Source organism: Acomys minous (genome assembly GCF_964271855.1).
Source record: "Acomys minous genome assembly, chromosome: 3".
NCBI lineage: Eukaryota > Metazoa > Chordata > Mammalia > Rodentia > Muridae > Acomys > Acomys minous.
The window spans coordinates 29,495,053-29,509,324 of NC_140485.1; the positions used below are offsets into that span (position 1 = coordinate 29,495,053).

Here is a 14,272-nt window from a genome sequence, read left to right on the forward strand (position 1 = left end):
ATGAGAAGCAACACCTAGGGACATGCAGGGGTTAAACGAGACAGGAAAAGGACCATTGTGGGTGTCCTAACAGTTCAGATCAGAAGGGCCAGCCAACACTACATCCCAATGGGGCTCTAGGAATAAAAGGAACATCAATTCCAGGCCACAGGGCCCTTCTATTGGCATTGCCTAAGAAGCTGTCATCGCCATAACCCAACCCAAGTGCCCCTTCAATAAGGAGCCATGATCTTAACTGGCTTTCAGAAAGAGGCAGTGGCTGGGCCTTAAAGATGGAGGAAAAGTCTAGCCTGAGCTCCAAGCAAACTAGCCTTCTTGGGACAGGTGGGGAGGGTGAGGCACGGGTCCCAGGGCAGAGGCAAGCTTGCTGCTCATAGGCTTTCAGGTGGAGCTTGGGGCATTATTTGTGTACACCAAGCCCTGGGATGTGCCCATGGAAACAGTGGGCCCTGCTATTACTGCCTAGGTTCTAGGAGAAGGCAGAGGAGAGGAGAGGGAAGGGGAGGGGAGAGGAGGAGAGGAGAGGGGAGGAGAGGAGAGGAGAGGAGAGGAGAGGAGAGAGCCTTTTTCCTTCTTGGGATCCTTCCAAGGTTTACCCCTCACTTGCCCAAGCCCCATACAAAGACAAACCGTAGTCTGGCAAAGGTAATTAAAGATTATTTATGGATAACAGTGTGGGACAGGCTGAGAAGGGACCTGGAGTAATGTTAACCAGGAATAGACCAACGGGTTTACAGGAGTGATCCAGACAGACAGACAGACGGACGGACGGACGGACAGACAGATAGGGAAATGAAACGAAAGGGAAAAGAGGCCCAGTCTCAGCATCGTTGTCTCTACATGAGATCCATCTCCATCTCGGGGCCCCGGGCAACGAAGAGGGATGCTGGACCTTGGTCCTTGAAGGGCTTCGCTCTCCTTCTCTGCTGCCCCTTATCCAGCAGGCCGGCAGCAACATGGGCAGCTGATAGTTAGTCTGGGTGGACAGAGGATCAAGGCTCTTGCAGGCTCCCTGGGGATGTGGAGGCCTGGGTAGTGTAGAATTAGCAGCAGCAATGGGGGGTGTGTGGGTGGGTGGGGGGATTCTGGTTAGGTACCAGAAGACTAGGGCAGAGCCACTGCACAGCAGGGCCCACATCCAGGGCAGGTCCCCCACCTGCCCTGACCACCACACCAACATGGTGCAATAAATAAGGTTTCAAGTAGTAAGTCAGGATCGGTCAAGAAAGGGTTGGAGGCTAGCAGACAGGCAGAGGCAAGAGACACCAAGTTCCCAGCCACCCACCATGCCTTTTTGAGTTTCTCTAGCTCCATCAAGTCTATCTCAAGTACTACATGTTGATGTTCAACAGGATCCACGTGGACACTCCCTGCAGGGGCGTGGCTCCTCAGATGAGGGCCAGGGGCTGCTTGGTGAGGTAAGAGCAAGGCAGCATGGCTCCTACGGCGTCCACAATAGCTTCCAGGTGCTCGTCCTGCGCCTGAGGCCCACAGAGCTGCATGAAGTCCGCCAAGCGCAGCAAATACTCAAGGTTGTGACCAGAGAAGCCTCGGCAGGCAAGGATCTGTGTGGCAATGGCCTCTTCTGGAGCAGGGCCCAGGTAGCCAGGGTTCTGTGGGGTGGCCACATAGGCCAGTGCCGTGAGGGGTTGGTCAGGGGTATCTTGAGGATAAAAGGTGACTTCCTTAGTGTCGTAGCCGCCAAGTACTGCTTCCCTCACGTTCAGGTACTTCAGCGCCTCGCTCACCTGCTCCCCTCGAACCTGGTATGCCACACCCCAAGTGCAGCCCTAGGAGAAAACAGAGACACCTCCAGTCAGTCACAGGGCTCACTGTTGGTCCTGCCTTCATTCTAGAATGTTGCCTTAGGCACACTCTACAACTGTGCTCTATAAAAGAGATGGGGGGAGCGGGGCAATAGCTCAAGGAGTAGAAGTGCTTGCTACCCGTGCCTGATAACCTAACACCCCAAATTCAATCCTTGAGACATACATACTGGAAAGAAGGCATTTACTTCCATAGGTGCTCCTCTTGCCTACACACGTGCCCTATAGCATGCGTAGGAGCATGCGTGCGCACACACAAATAACTGTAATTTGAAATGTTTATGTGTATGGGTACTTTGCCTGCATATATGTTTCTGAGCCACGTGTGTGCCTGGTGACCTGGTGACCTTGGAGGCCAGAAGAGTCAGATCCATCCCCTGGACGTAGAGGCACAGACAGTAAGCCACTGTGTAGGTGCTAGGAACCAAACCCAGGTCCTTTGTTAAAGCAGAAAGTGGTTCTACCTGCTGAATCATTTCTCCATGATTTAAAAAACAAAAACAAAAACAAAACAAAAAAAAAACCTAAGGTGGTTGGCGGCTGCTGAGCCACCCAGAAGCAAGACTTCTCACCCTATTTCCCTTGATTTTTTTTTTTTTTTGAGATAAAGTAGCATTATAGTACAGGCTGGTATTGCACTGTGTACATAGCTGAGAATAACTTTGCACTCACTAAGATCCATCTGCCTCTGCTTCCTATGTGCTGTGACTAAAGGCAAGGGCCACCATGCCTGGGAATGTCACTTTTCCTAAGGGTTGACATAAGTGTACTTGCCCCAGGAGAGCAGCAGGCCTGTGTATCTAGTTCACCCCAGAGCTAATGGTGTCATGTGAGCGACCCTGCATTTTCACACCTCACTCTACCAACCTAAACGCAGGCCTGCATCTTGACAAGACCTTCAGGTGCTTCTCCAAGAAGCCCTGAGCTAGGCTACACTTGCACTCGGCCCACACAAGAACTCTGACCCCACCTCCCCCCACTCCCCAACACCACCCCAACCACCCCGACCTCCCTCACCCTGACATACTGGATCCCAGGATTCCCTTCTTGACTGCGTACTTACCTCATGATCTTCAAGGAGGGTCACCACTCGGCCAGGCTAAAGAGGGAAGCAAGATTTAAAAAAAAATTAGATATTAGCTCTTCCAAAAGGGCTGTGAATGTACCTTAGTGTCAAAGTGCTTGTCTATCATGGACAAGGCCTTAGGTCCAATATTAAGCAACATACAAACACACACACACACACACACACACACACACTTACACACAGGACTGAGCTTTTTGTTTTGTTTTTCAAGGCAGAGTTTCTCTGTGTAGGCTTGGCTGGTCTAGGCTTGATCTTGTAGACCAGGCTGGCCTTGAACTCACAGAGATCCACCTGCCTCTGCAGGCTGGCACCACCACACCTGGCTACAGGACTGAGCTATAATCCTGTTGTGACTTGAACCTGTGCTCCCAGCCTCTCCAGAGCATGAGGGGGAAGAGGTTTGCCATAAATTTGGGGCCACAGAGCAAGAAGTAGGCAAGAAAGAGGAGGAAGAGGAAAAGGGAGAGGAGGAGGAAGAGGAAGAGGAAAAAGAAAAGAAGAGAAAGGAAGAAAAAGATGGAGAAGGGAGAAAATAATTATCTGTCAACAGCCAAGAGTGCCAGCCAAGCCCCAAGCCTCGGAGAAGGCCATTCATCCAGTGATCCAAATACATGAACAAGGGGTGATGGGCAGATGGGGGAAGAGAAGGTGGGGGCGGGGTGGACAAACAGGTAGCTCGGACGGTAATCAACACAAGAATCCACAGGTGCAAACGCCAACCCGAACCCCAGGCACACACATTTAAACCACAAACCAGGTTTACACATTGCCCTCAGTTAGCCCAGAGTCCCTGCCATTCTAGGACATGGGTGCCCACTCTCCTGCCAACCCCACCTCACTCCTCTGGGCACAGTAGGATGCTCACCATCTTGTCACTGCCCCTATGGAAGGTGTCTCCCTGCCAAAACCGGCGGCTATAGCCACGTACGAAGCCCACGCGGCTGTCGCTGTAGGCAAAATCCGGCTTCCACACTAGGGAGCCATACCCGAAAATCCACAGAGCCTGGGGGTCACCATCCTCCCAGGAGGGCGGCGCTGATGGTGCAGGGGACAGTGAAGGAGGCGGGGTGCTCTGGACTGCGGACTCCTGCTTCATGGTGCCGGGCGCAGGGACGGGCCCGGGCGGCCTCCGGGGCTGGTCTCCGGCACGGGCACGGGCACGGAAGGACCGACGGACGCGTACACCTGGCCTGGCACCGATCGGTCGCTCCAGCTGAAAGGTTCCCCCGGAGGCGCTCTTTAAACCCTCAGGCCGGGAGGACCCACCAGCTGCCTCCAGCTGGCGCGGTGATTGGGGCGGGGCAATCTCGTTTTGGCCAATCACGTTTGGATTTTGCTTCTTGGTTAACCGCGCCTCCTTCCAAATGGGTACCAGAGCAGCCCGCCCCCCGGCCCAACGCGCCCGCTGATTGGTTCGGCCCCTCCTCCGTAGCAGACCTAGATGGAGTGATGCAACGGCAGGGAAGGTTTCTCTAGCACCAGCATGCAGCAAGCGCGCCACGGATTGCATCAGGTTGCGGGTACTGGGAACCGGCCTGGGAACGGGCGAGGGCACCCGCCGTCTCCTCAGAAGGCCCTTTGAATGGATTGGGCAGTGTCCCTCTCACAGTCCAGCCAGTGCACGTGGCAGAATCATTGCCACCCACAGCGGTGGCCAGTGCAGGGCAAGGCCAGAAAGAATGCTCTGGGTGGCACCAACTCCTGCCTCTGTGGCCTCGCCTGAAAGCACGCACCCACCGCAGAGAAGCTGTCTGGGCACCCTCCGCATTCCACTCTGGTGTCTCATGCTGTTGCCCACGTGAGCAGTCGGAGAAACTGAGTCACGGGGCCGTAAGAGTTTTTGCAAAGGCTGTAGTTGAGTCAGGCTGGGTGGTGCAAGCTTATAGGCCTCACGTGAGGGTTACTCCTGGGGCCATATGTGGGACCCCTGAGTTCAGATGGGTTTGAGGAAAAGCCAAAACTGAACAAGCCTTGGGCAGAGCAGTCACTTTTAGTATGGCCTCCAGTACCCGTTGGGCAAGGCCATAAAGAGAAGAATGCTAGGCCAGTTTTATCCCAAGGCTATGGGTTTCATTCTCCTAGGCTTGGGATTTTGCAGCAGTGCTTAATCTCTGTAGGCACTGAGGTTTGGAGGAATGTTGATTAAAGAGAGCGCAGAGGACTGAGGGTAGCTGGCAGTCTTTTCCCATGGCCTCTTGCTGGGCGGTGGGTGATGGGCTCTGGCACCGAAGAGGGCAACCAGGCATCAGCCATCTCCTTGGCCAGTCCCTCCCTGGCCTGACTCCTACTTGGCTGGTCTCAGGAGCTGTCTCCCAAGCAGCCTACCCTCGCCTCTCCTCTCAGAGCCACCACCACTCCAAGCTGCAAGTTGGAGAGGAGGAAGAGTTTGACTCCTTCTGGGCATCTTTCCTTAGGAAAGCAAAACCGTGAGCACTTAGAGGAACTGGAGTGAGCTCGCTGGCAGAGAAATTAATTATTTAACCCAAACATTATATAAACAAGATTGATTCATCCCAGACGTGTCTAAGCGCTCGCTCGCTTTCTCCCACCTTCCTCCCTCCTGCTCTGTCTCTCCACAGTGCCTCCCCCATCCTCCAGCTAGGCTGACATGGAATTCACTATTAATACACGCCTGAAACTCATAGAGAAACTAGTTTTTGTTTTTGTTTTTGGAGACAGGGTTTCTCTGTGTGTATGCCTGGCTGTCCTGGAATCAATCTGTAGATCAGGCTGGCCCTGGAACTCACAGAGATCCTCCTGGCTCTGCCTTTGGAGTGCTGGGATTAAAGGTGTGCACTACCACCACCTGGCCACATAGAGAGGCTGAGAACAGAGACCTGGAGGGAGATTCAGGCCGGCATGGGCTACAAAGCAAGACCCTGTCTCTAATGAATAAATGCATGGATGAACGGAGTGCAAATACTCTTAGAACTTGGAGGAAAGTTCGTTTGCTTTTGCAGTGGTGGGGATAGAATGCGGGCCCCCACACTCACGGTCTCTATACCTTTGGTGCATGCTTGCCCCGGGTCTGGCTTCCCTACGAGGATCACACAGTACTCTTCTGAATGGAACATTGTTTAGAAAAACGGTTGTGTCTGGTCACTTTCCTGTTTGCCACCCCTGTCCATACTTATTCTGCCCCCTCTGCCCTGCCTTCTGGGTTAGTCCCTCTGCTGCCATTTCTTACAGAAAATAGCCCCTAAGACTCTTGCCTCACCTTGTGGGAGGGGGTGGGGTGGGGAGTGGGGAGTGGGGGAGGGGACAACTGATGTACTGCTGAAAATATCTGAGTCAGTAGAAAAAAAAACCCTGTGATTACCCCTCCCCCTTTCCACTCCAGGAAATTCTTCAAACTATGAAGAAGAAAAATCCGTGTGCCTGAAATTTTAATGTTTTGTTGTTTATGGCAGCAAAAGCAAAGGAAGAAACTCTTCAGTACCTAAAAATAGCTAAACATTCCAGTAAACTGTGGACAATCCACGTGATAGAGAAGTATACAAAGACACACAGAGAAAATAAACAGGCAGCCATATATGGTAACAAAGTTGACACACCCACCTGAATCTCTGCAGCACTCACACTGTTCTGCAAGGCACTGCGTTGAAACACTAACTACGCTGTATAATTACATGAAAAACAGGTTGTAAATAACCTAATATAAGCTGGGAACAGTGGTGCACCCCTGCAAAACCAGCACTTATGGAGGCAGAGGCAGATGGTGGTGAGTTCGAGGCCAGCCTGGTCTACAAAGCGAGTCCAGGACAGCCAGGGCTGCACAGAGAAACCCTGTCTCGAAAAAACAACCAACCAACTACCTAATACAACTTTTCAACTTAAAGAAGTGTGAGAGAAACTGAGTGGTTGAGTATTTGCCTAGCATGTGTAAAGCCCTGATTCCATTCTCAGCCCTGGGGAAAGAAGCAGGCTGTGTGCACTATTTGCATGAAGGACTCTGGGAAAGCTCATTAAAATGCCCAGAGTGAGCATCTCTGAGTCCTACATGGCCTTGAGACAGCATGGCAGGAAATTTAGACCTTTTTAAAATTTTCATTCTGGTTGAGATTTTTAAAAAGGAAAGAAAGGATTTTCCTAAAGAAGACTATTTCTGCAAGGATGATTGTCCCCTCCCATAATCTCAAAACATGGAAAGTCGAGGCAGGAGCAAGGTCAGCCTGGGCTGTATAGTGAGACCCTATCTCAAAACCATAAGATTTTGTTTTTGTTTTGCTTTGTTTTTTGGTTTTTCAAGACAGGGTTTCTCTGTGTAGCCTTTGGTGGCCTGGACTCACTTTGTAGACCAGGCTGTCCTTGAACTCACAGAGATCCACCTGCCTCTGCCTCCCCTAGTGCTTGGATTACAGGTGTGTGCCACCGCACCTGGCTTAATAGGGCTATTTTTACCTCATTTAAAAATCAGTATCTATTATGACAACATTCTAGTAAAAATGCCTATGGCTGCATAGTAAACCAAAAAATGCAGGATATGGACAGTCATATGAGCAATAGTAAAACTATTAAAAAACAACAACAGACAGGGTGTGGTGGCTCGTGGCTGGAACCCCAGCACTGGGGAAGCTGAAACAGGAGGCTTGATGGAAACATGAGGCTAGTCTTGGCGACACAGTGAGTTCCAAGGAAGCCTGGGCTACAGTGTGAGACCTTTTTGCAACAAACAGATCAGTGAAAGAATGCCTGACTAAAGATGGAAACACCAAATGCTAATGTGGAGGTGTGGGTGCTGTGTTGAGAAATGGTTGTGCTCAATGGAATAGTTATTCTTTACTGTATTTATTTGTTTATGTATTTCGCATGTATGTGAGTGGGTACATGATGCAAGCATGTGTGAAGGTCCCAGAACAACTTCTGGACGTCCCAGAGATCCACTTCAGGTCATAGGGCACTGTGGCAAGCTCTTTTACGCACTGCTCCATCTCACCAGTCCTGAAAGGTCATTTTTGTTTGTTTTTGTCTGTTGTAACAGAGTCTCATGTATCCTTAGCTGGCCTGAACTTGCTATGTAACTGAAGATGACCTCGAACTTCTCATCCTCCTGCGTCTACATCTCGAATGCTAAATTGTAGACATGCATCAGCAGTTCTGATTTGTGCAACTCTGGGATGAAACCCAGGGTTTTGTATATGCTAGGCAAGCATTCTAGCAACTGGCTACACCTCCAATCTCAAATGTTTGTTGTTGTTGTTGTTTTCATTTCTTTTCTTTTCTTTTCTCTTTCTGAGGCAGAGTCTCACTATGTATCTCTGGCTGGCCTGGAATTCCCTGTATAAACCACACTCACCTCAAACTTGAAGAGCTCTGCCTGCCTTTGCCTCCTAAGTACTGAGATGCCATCCTGAAGTGTAATTTTTCTTTTCCTTTTTAAAATTAAAAAAAAAAAATTGGTTCTATGAGATAGGGTTTCTCTGTGATGAAGCCTTGGCTGTTCTGCATTTGCTTTGTAGACTAGGCTGGCCTTGAACTCCTAGCGATCCATTGCTTCTACCTCCGCAAGTGCTGGGATCACTTTGCCCGGATCTCAAATGTACTTTTTAAATAAAAAAAGGTACTTTCAAATCCTAGTGCAGCTAGGCATGGTGGTGCTTGCCTTGAATCCCAGCACTCGGGAGGCAGAGGCAGAGGCCAGCACAGAGGATCTCAGTAAGTTCAGAGGCCAGCCTGGTCTACAAAGTGAGTCCAGGACAGCTGAGGATGCACAGAGAAACCCTGCCTCAAAAAACAAAAACAAAACAAAACAAAAACAAAAACAAAAAACAAAAAAATCAAATCTTAGTGCTTTTTTGATGACTGAGGAGGAGAAAACACCAAAAGAAGAACTACTACATAGCTATCGAAAAATAGCTAAATGTTCAAGTAAATTATGATCAATTCACATGACAGGAATGAACATAGATGTACAAACACAATGCACAGAAGAACTTAAACCATAGATGGTAGTAACATCTATGGGCCTGGACTTAGGAGCCGGGAAACTCAGCTCTCATGTGTGGAGCGCTGGCGTCCGCATCACCTGGAGAATGCCTCCCTGGTGTTTTTCTTCAGACTTCTTCCTGCCCACTGAAGGTTCAGGACCTTTTTGGGGGGAGGGGTAGTTTCAAAACCGGGTTTCCCTGTGTAGCCTTGGCTGTCTTGGACTCCATTTGTAGACCAGGTTGGCCTTGAACTCACAGCAATCCGCCTGCCTCTGCCTCCCGAGTGCTGGGATTAAAGGCGTGCGCCACCACGCCCAGCCCCAGAGCCTGATCTTATCCAGACAGAGTTAGACACTCACTCTACGCTTCTACAACCCCTTAGGTCACATCTGTTTATCCATCCTCTGCGCCTCGTGTTTACATGCCAGAAACAATAATTTATTGTCTATTTTTTCCAGGTGCTAAACAGTTTGCTAAACATTTTTGCATCTATTCTAATTATAAGTTTTTCTTGGGAGGCAGATGGAGGTGGATCTCTGGAATTTGGTCTACATGGTGAGTTTTAGGCCAGCCAGGGCTACATAGTAGGACCTTGCCTCGAAATAAATAAAAATGAGTATAAATTTCTCCACTCGGTTGGAAGGTAAGTATAACTTCACAGATAAGCACACAGGAAAGTGAGGCACACAACTCACAGTGGCATAGTTGTACTTACAGATCCTGAGTCTAAACACAAGTCGCCTAGTTCCAAGCCTCCTTACCCGACAACCTTCTGGTAGCCCTTCTTCCACCGGTGTGGGAGCTCTCACAAAACGTGCTCATCTTTGAAGGCCCAGAGGAGTCACTACAGCAATGGCAATGCAGAAGACCATGCACAAAAGTAGTGAGACCAGGGGAGGAAAGAAGGGAGAAGGGGAGAGAGGAGGGGGGAGAGAACACACACTGTCACCTTGAAAAGGCCAGGGTTTGGGAGGCAGAGGCAGGTGGATCTCTGTGAGTTCGAGGCCAGCCTGGTCTACAAATCGCGTCCAGGACAGACAAGGCTACACAGAGAGACCCTGTCTCAAAAAAAAAAAAAAAGAAAAGAAAAGAAAAGAAAAAAGAAAGAAAGAAAGAAAGAAAGAAAGAAAAGGCCAGAGTAAGCTGGGTGTGGTGGCAGACACATTTCATTAATCCCAGCACTCAGGGAGGCAGAGGCAGGTGGATTTCTGTGAGTTTGAGGACAGCCAGGGCTACACAGAGAAACCCTGTCCTCGAAAAACCAAAAGCAAAAGGAAGTTCAACACTCTCAAAATAGAAATCTCCACTAAAATAGGCTAAGGGGATCTTAAACGCCTTCCTATTGTCACCTTTGCCCTTTCCCAGTCCTTGCTTCCCTTTGCCAGCATTTCTCTCTCAGGCAGTCAACTACTCACTTAGCAAACACATCTCAGCTTTTCCTTCTAGGGTACCTTCAGGAGGGGCTGCTGATGTCATGCCAACAGAGGTACCAGCTCTGGGGAGGTGGTGGCCCAAGCATTCCTTCCACCTTGCAGAGTCACATGTGCCTTGCACATGATGTCACCTGGTGGCTTCCTCTTTTGGATCTTTCCCAAATTAACCTTTCCTTATTGTTCCCCTAGAGGCAATCACTTCCCGTTTCCTTGTGATCTGTTTTTCCTCACTTCTCCTTCCAGACACTTGGATCAACAACTGTTGCTAGCAAGCGTGGTTAGCTGAGACCGGGGAAAGCATTTGTTCTGGGAGATAAAGACTTGCATAAATTAATCATGCATAAGGATAAAGTTACCTTATAAAACTGCTGATTCCAGTAGGATGCCCAGCCTGCCTGCCAGAATAGACTCTAAGGTCAGATTTGAGCCCCACTCCTGTGCTTGCTGGCGGGGCCACCCTAACCATGTAGTGTGTAGACATCAATCTCCTTACTGTGAAATACTAGGAATGGCATTCACCTTGTGGGTTTAACAAGGGCTGGAGCTCTTTAGCCAATGCCTGATGCATGGCTGACTAACTATTTTCCTTTAAGACTTACTACTTTCCACTGTATCCAGGGCAGAGTCTCAGGCTAGCTCTCTGCTGACTCGGCTCTGAAGAATCGAGTGGTTTAGAAATGTCATCAGGCTAAACACTTAGATTTAATGGAGGCAAATTCTAGCCTTCTTTTTTGTTTGTTTGTTTTGTTTTTTGTTTTTCAAGACAGGGTTTCTGGCTATCCTAGACTCATTTTTGTAGACCAGGCTAGCCTTGAACTCACAGAGATCCATCCACCTGGCTCTGCCTCCCGAGTGCCAGGATTAAAGGCATGCGCCACGATGTACAGCAATTCTGGCCTTCTCACTCTCTTTTCTTGCCAGACAATTCACAGATTGGTCCAGAAGGGCTTCTTTATGCTAGACAAATACTCTACCACTGAGCCGTATCCCCAACACTCTTTTTGGTTTTGTAGAGACTGATTTTTAGAGGTAGGTGGATATCTGTGAGTTCAAAGACAACCTGGTCTACCTAGTAAGATCCAGGACAGCCAGAGATACATAGTGAGACCCTGACTCAAAAACAAAACAAAGTCATTTACTTTTATTTTATGTATATCAGTGTTTTTGACTGCTTGTATGTATGTGTACTATGTGTGTGTCTGCTGTTTGAGAAGACAAAAAGAGAAGGGTATTGGAGCTGGGCGGTCGTGGCGCACGCCTTTAATCCCAGCACTCGGGAGGCAGAGGCAGGCAGGTCTCTGTGAGTTCAAGGCCAGCCTGGTCTACAAAGTGAGTCCAGGACAGTCAGGGCCACACAGAGAGACCCTGTCTCAACTCCCCAAAAAAAGAGGGTAGTGGACCATCTCGAACTAGAGTTACATATAGTTGTGAACAACCATGTAGGTTTTGGGTTCTATATGAACCTAAATTCAGTCCGGGTTCTTTCCAAGAGCAGCAAGTGCTCTTAACTGCTGAGCCATAGCCCTAGTCCCTGGTTTGTTTGTGTGCGTACTCTGTGTGTGTGTGCGCGCTCTCTCTCTCTCTCATATGTGTTTTGCTTTGTTTTGGGTGGGTTTTATGGGTGGGTGCTGTTTGTTTGTTTGTTTTGAGACAAGGATTCTCTGTAGCACCGGCTGTCCTGCAACTTGCTCTGTAGACCAGGCTGGTTTCGAACTCAGAAATCCACCTGCCTCTGCCTCCTCAGTGCTGGAATTAAAGGCATACAACCACTGCCAAGCTCCAGCCCTAGTGTTTTGGGGTTTTGTTTTGTTTTTCTCCTGATCTACAACGGTGATGAAAGCCTCAGAAAGTCCCTGACTCTATTTTACTTACCCATCCCCTTGGTTGTAACTGGGAAGGTGTGATGTTAGTCTTAAAGATCAACCCGCAAGGCCTAGAATCAGCCGAGAAGGGTGGCTCAGGTGAGCAACCGTCTTATCAGGTTGCCTGTGGGAATGTCTAGAAGGCTGATTTGGGGGGTTTTGCGTGTTTGTTTGTTTTTTGGGGGGGTGGTTTTTGTTTTGTTTTTGTTTGAGACAGGGTCTCACTGTGTAGGTCTCACTTTTGGCTATCACAGAACTTATTGTATAGACCCGGCTGGCCTTGAAATCGTAGACATCTGCCTACCTCTGCTCCTGAATACTGGGACTAAAGGCACATGACTAGGGAATTGTCCTGATAGTTAATTGATACGGTCAACCCTGCCCAGGTGGGTAGTACCATTCCCTAGGCAGAGGGTCCCGGTGGCAGAAAGCTAGCAGGCAGTGTGCGTGCACTCATTTTCCTCTGTTCCTGACTGTAGATGCAATATGATTAGCTAGCTGCTGGAGTTCCTGCCTTGACTTCCCCAAAATAGTGGACTGTAACCTGGAATTTTGGTAGTGTTGTTGTTGTTGTTTGTTTTTTTGTTTTTCAAGACAGGGTTTCTCTATGTTATCTTGGCTGTCCTGGACTCACTTTGTAGACCAGGCTGGCTTCGAACTCACAGTGATCCGCCTGCCTCCCTGCTGCTGGGATTAAAGGCGTGCACCACCATGCCTGGCTCTGTAACCTGGAATTTTAAGTCAAATAGACTCTTCCTCTCCTAGGCTGCTTGTGTCAGGTTGCTTCATCTCAGTAACAGAAATTAAACTAGGATATGTTTCCTCTTCCCAATAATGCCTGAAACGTCTATGCCCCTTTTGGGACAAAACTGAAGACCACTGTCTCTATGGCCCCAAGATGAAGACTCATCCTTTATTGTTTGTTTAGAGTTTTCTGTTTGTTTTTGTTTTTGTAGATAGGGTTTCACTGCCTTGGATGTCCTAGACTCACTTTGGAGACCAGGCCAGTCTCGAATTCACAGTGATCCTCTTGCCTCTGCCACCCAAGTGCTGGGATCAAAGGTGTGAAGCACCACGCCCCGCAATGGCTTGGTGGTTAATAGTGCTTATTATTCTTGCAGAGGACCTGGGTTTGGTTCCCAGCAACCACACCGATAGGCTCACAGCTGCCTGGAACTCCAGCTCCAAGGGGATTGTACTAGCTTTTTTTTTTTTAACTGTTGTGACCAAAACACCACAACCAAGGCAACTTAAAAATAAATAAATAAATAAAAACAAAACAAAACAAAACAAAAAAACATCAGCCAGGTGGTGGTGGCGCACACCTTTAATCCCAGCACTTGGGAGGCAGAGGCAGGTAGATTTCTGAGTTCAAGGCCAGCCTGGTCTACAAAGGGAGTCCAAGACAGGCAAAGTTACACACAGAGAACCCCTATCTTGAAAGACAAAAAAAAACCAACAACAAATCTAATCAGCCTTATGTTTTCAGAGGGTTAGAGTCCATGACGGTGAAGCAAGGGCATGGTGGCAGAAAAAGCTGAGAGCTCACATCCTTACCCACAAGTAGGAAGCAACCAGAGAGCACTGGGAGTGCTGTATTTTGAAACCTCAAAGTCAACCCTAGAGACACACCTCTTCCACCATAGCCACACCTCCTAATCCTTCCCCAACAGTTCCACCCCCCTACTATTCCAACATGGAGGCCATTCTGAGCAATCCAATGCCTCTGGTCTCTGTAGGTACTTGAACTCATGTGCACATGCCCCTACACAGATATGCGTGCACATACATCATTTTTAAGAAGCCAGTCGTGGTGATGCACACCTTAATCCCAGCATTTGGGGAGCCAGAGGGAGGTAATTTGTGAGCTCATGACCATCTTGGTCTACATAGCAAGTTTCAGGCCAGCTAGAGCTACATAGTGAAACCCTGTCTTAATAATAATAATAATAATAATAATAATAATAATAATAATAATAACAACAACAACAACAATAATAGTGATGATGATGATCATGATAATGATGATGATGAAAGAAAATCTGAGGCACAACAGGGCTTGTAAATATCACACCCAATCTAAAACAGCAGAGCTAGTGGTCCCCTGTAAAAGCCCCTATAGCAAAGCTGTTCAGGG

At 48.7% G+C, this 14,272-nt stretch overlaps 1 protein-coding gene across 1 annotated transcript; it reads right to left on the bottom strand.

Moving 5' to 3' along the window:
- Positions 1-881: 881 nt before the first annotated feature.
- Positions 882-4,152, bottom strand: CHAC1 (ChaC glutathione specific gamma-glutamylcyclotransferase 1). The gene is made up of 3 exons (XM_084776402.1): positions 3,779-4,152; positions 2,890-2,925; positions 882-1,790 (listed from the first exon to the last, which is right to left on the bottom strand). The coding sequence occupies exons 1-3, from the start codon at positions 4,007-4,009 to the stop codon at positions 1,389-1,391; spliced, it is 669 nt and encodes a 222-aa protein (XP_084632528.1). The 5' UTR covers positions 4,010-4,152; the 3' UTR covers positions 882-1,388.
- Positions 4,153-14,272: the final 10,120 nt, after the last annotated feature.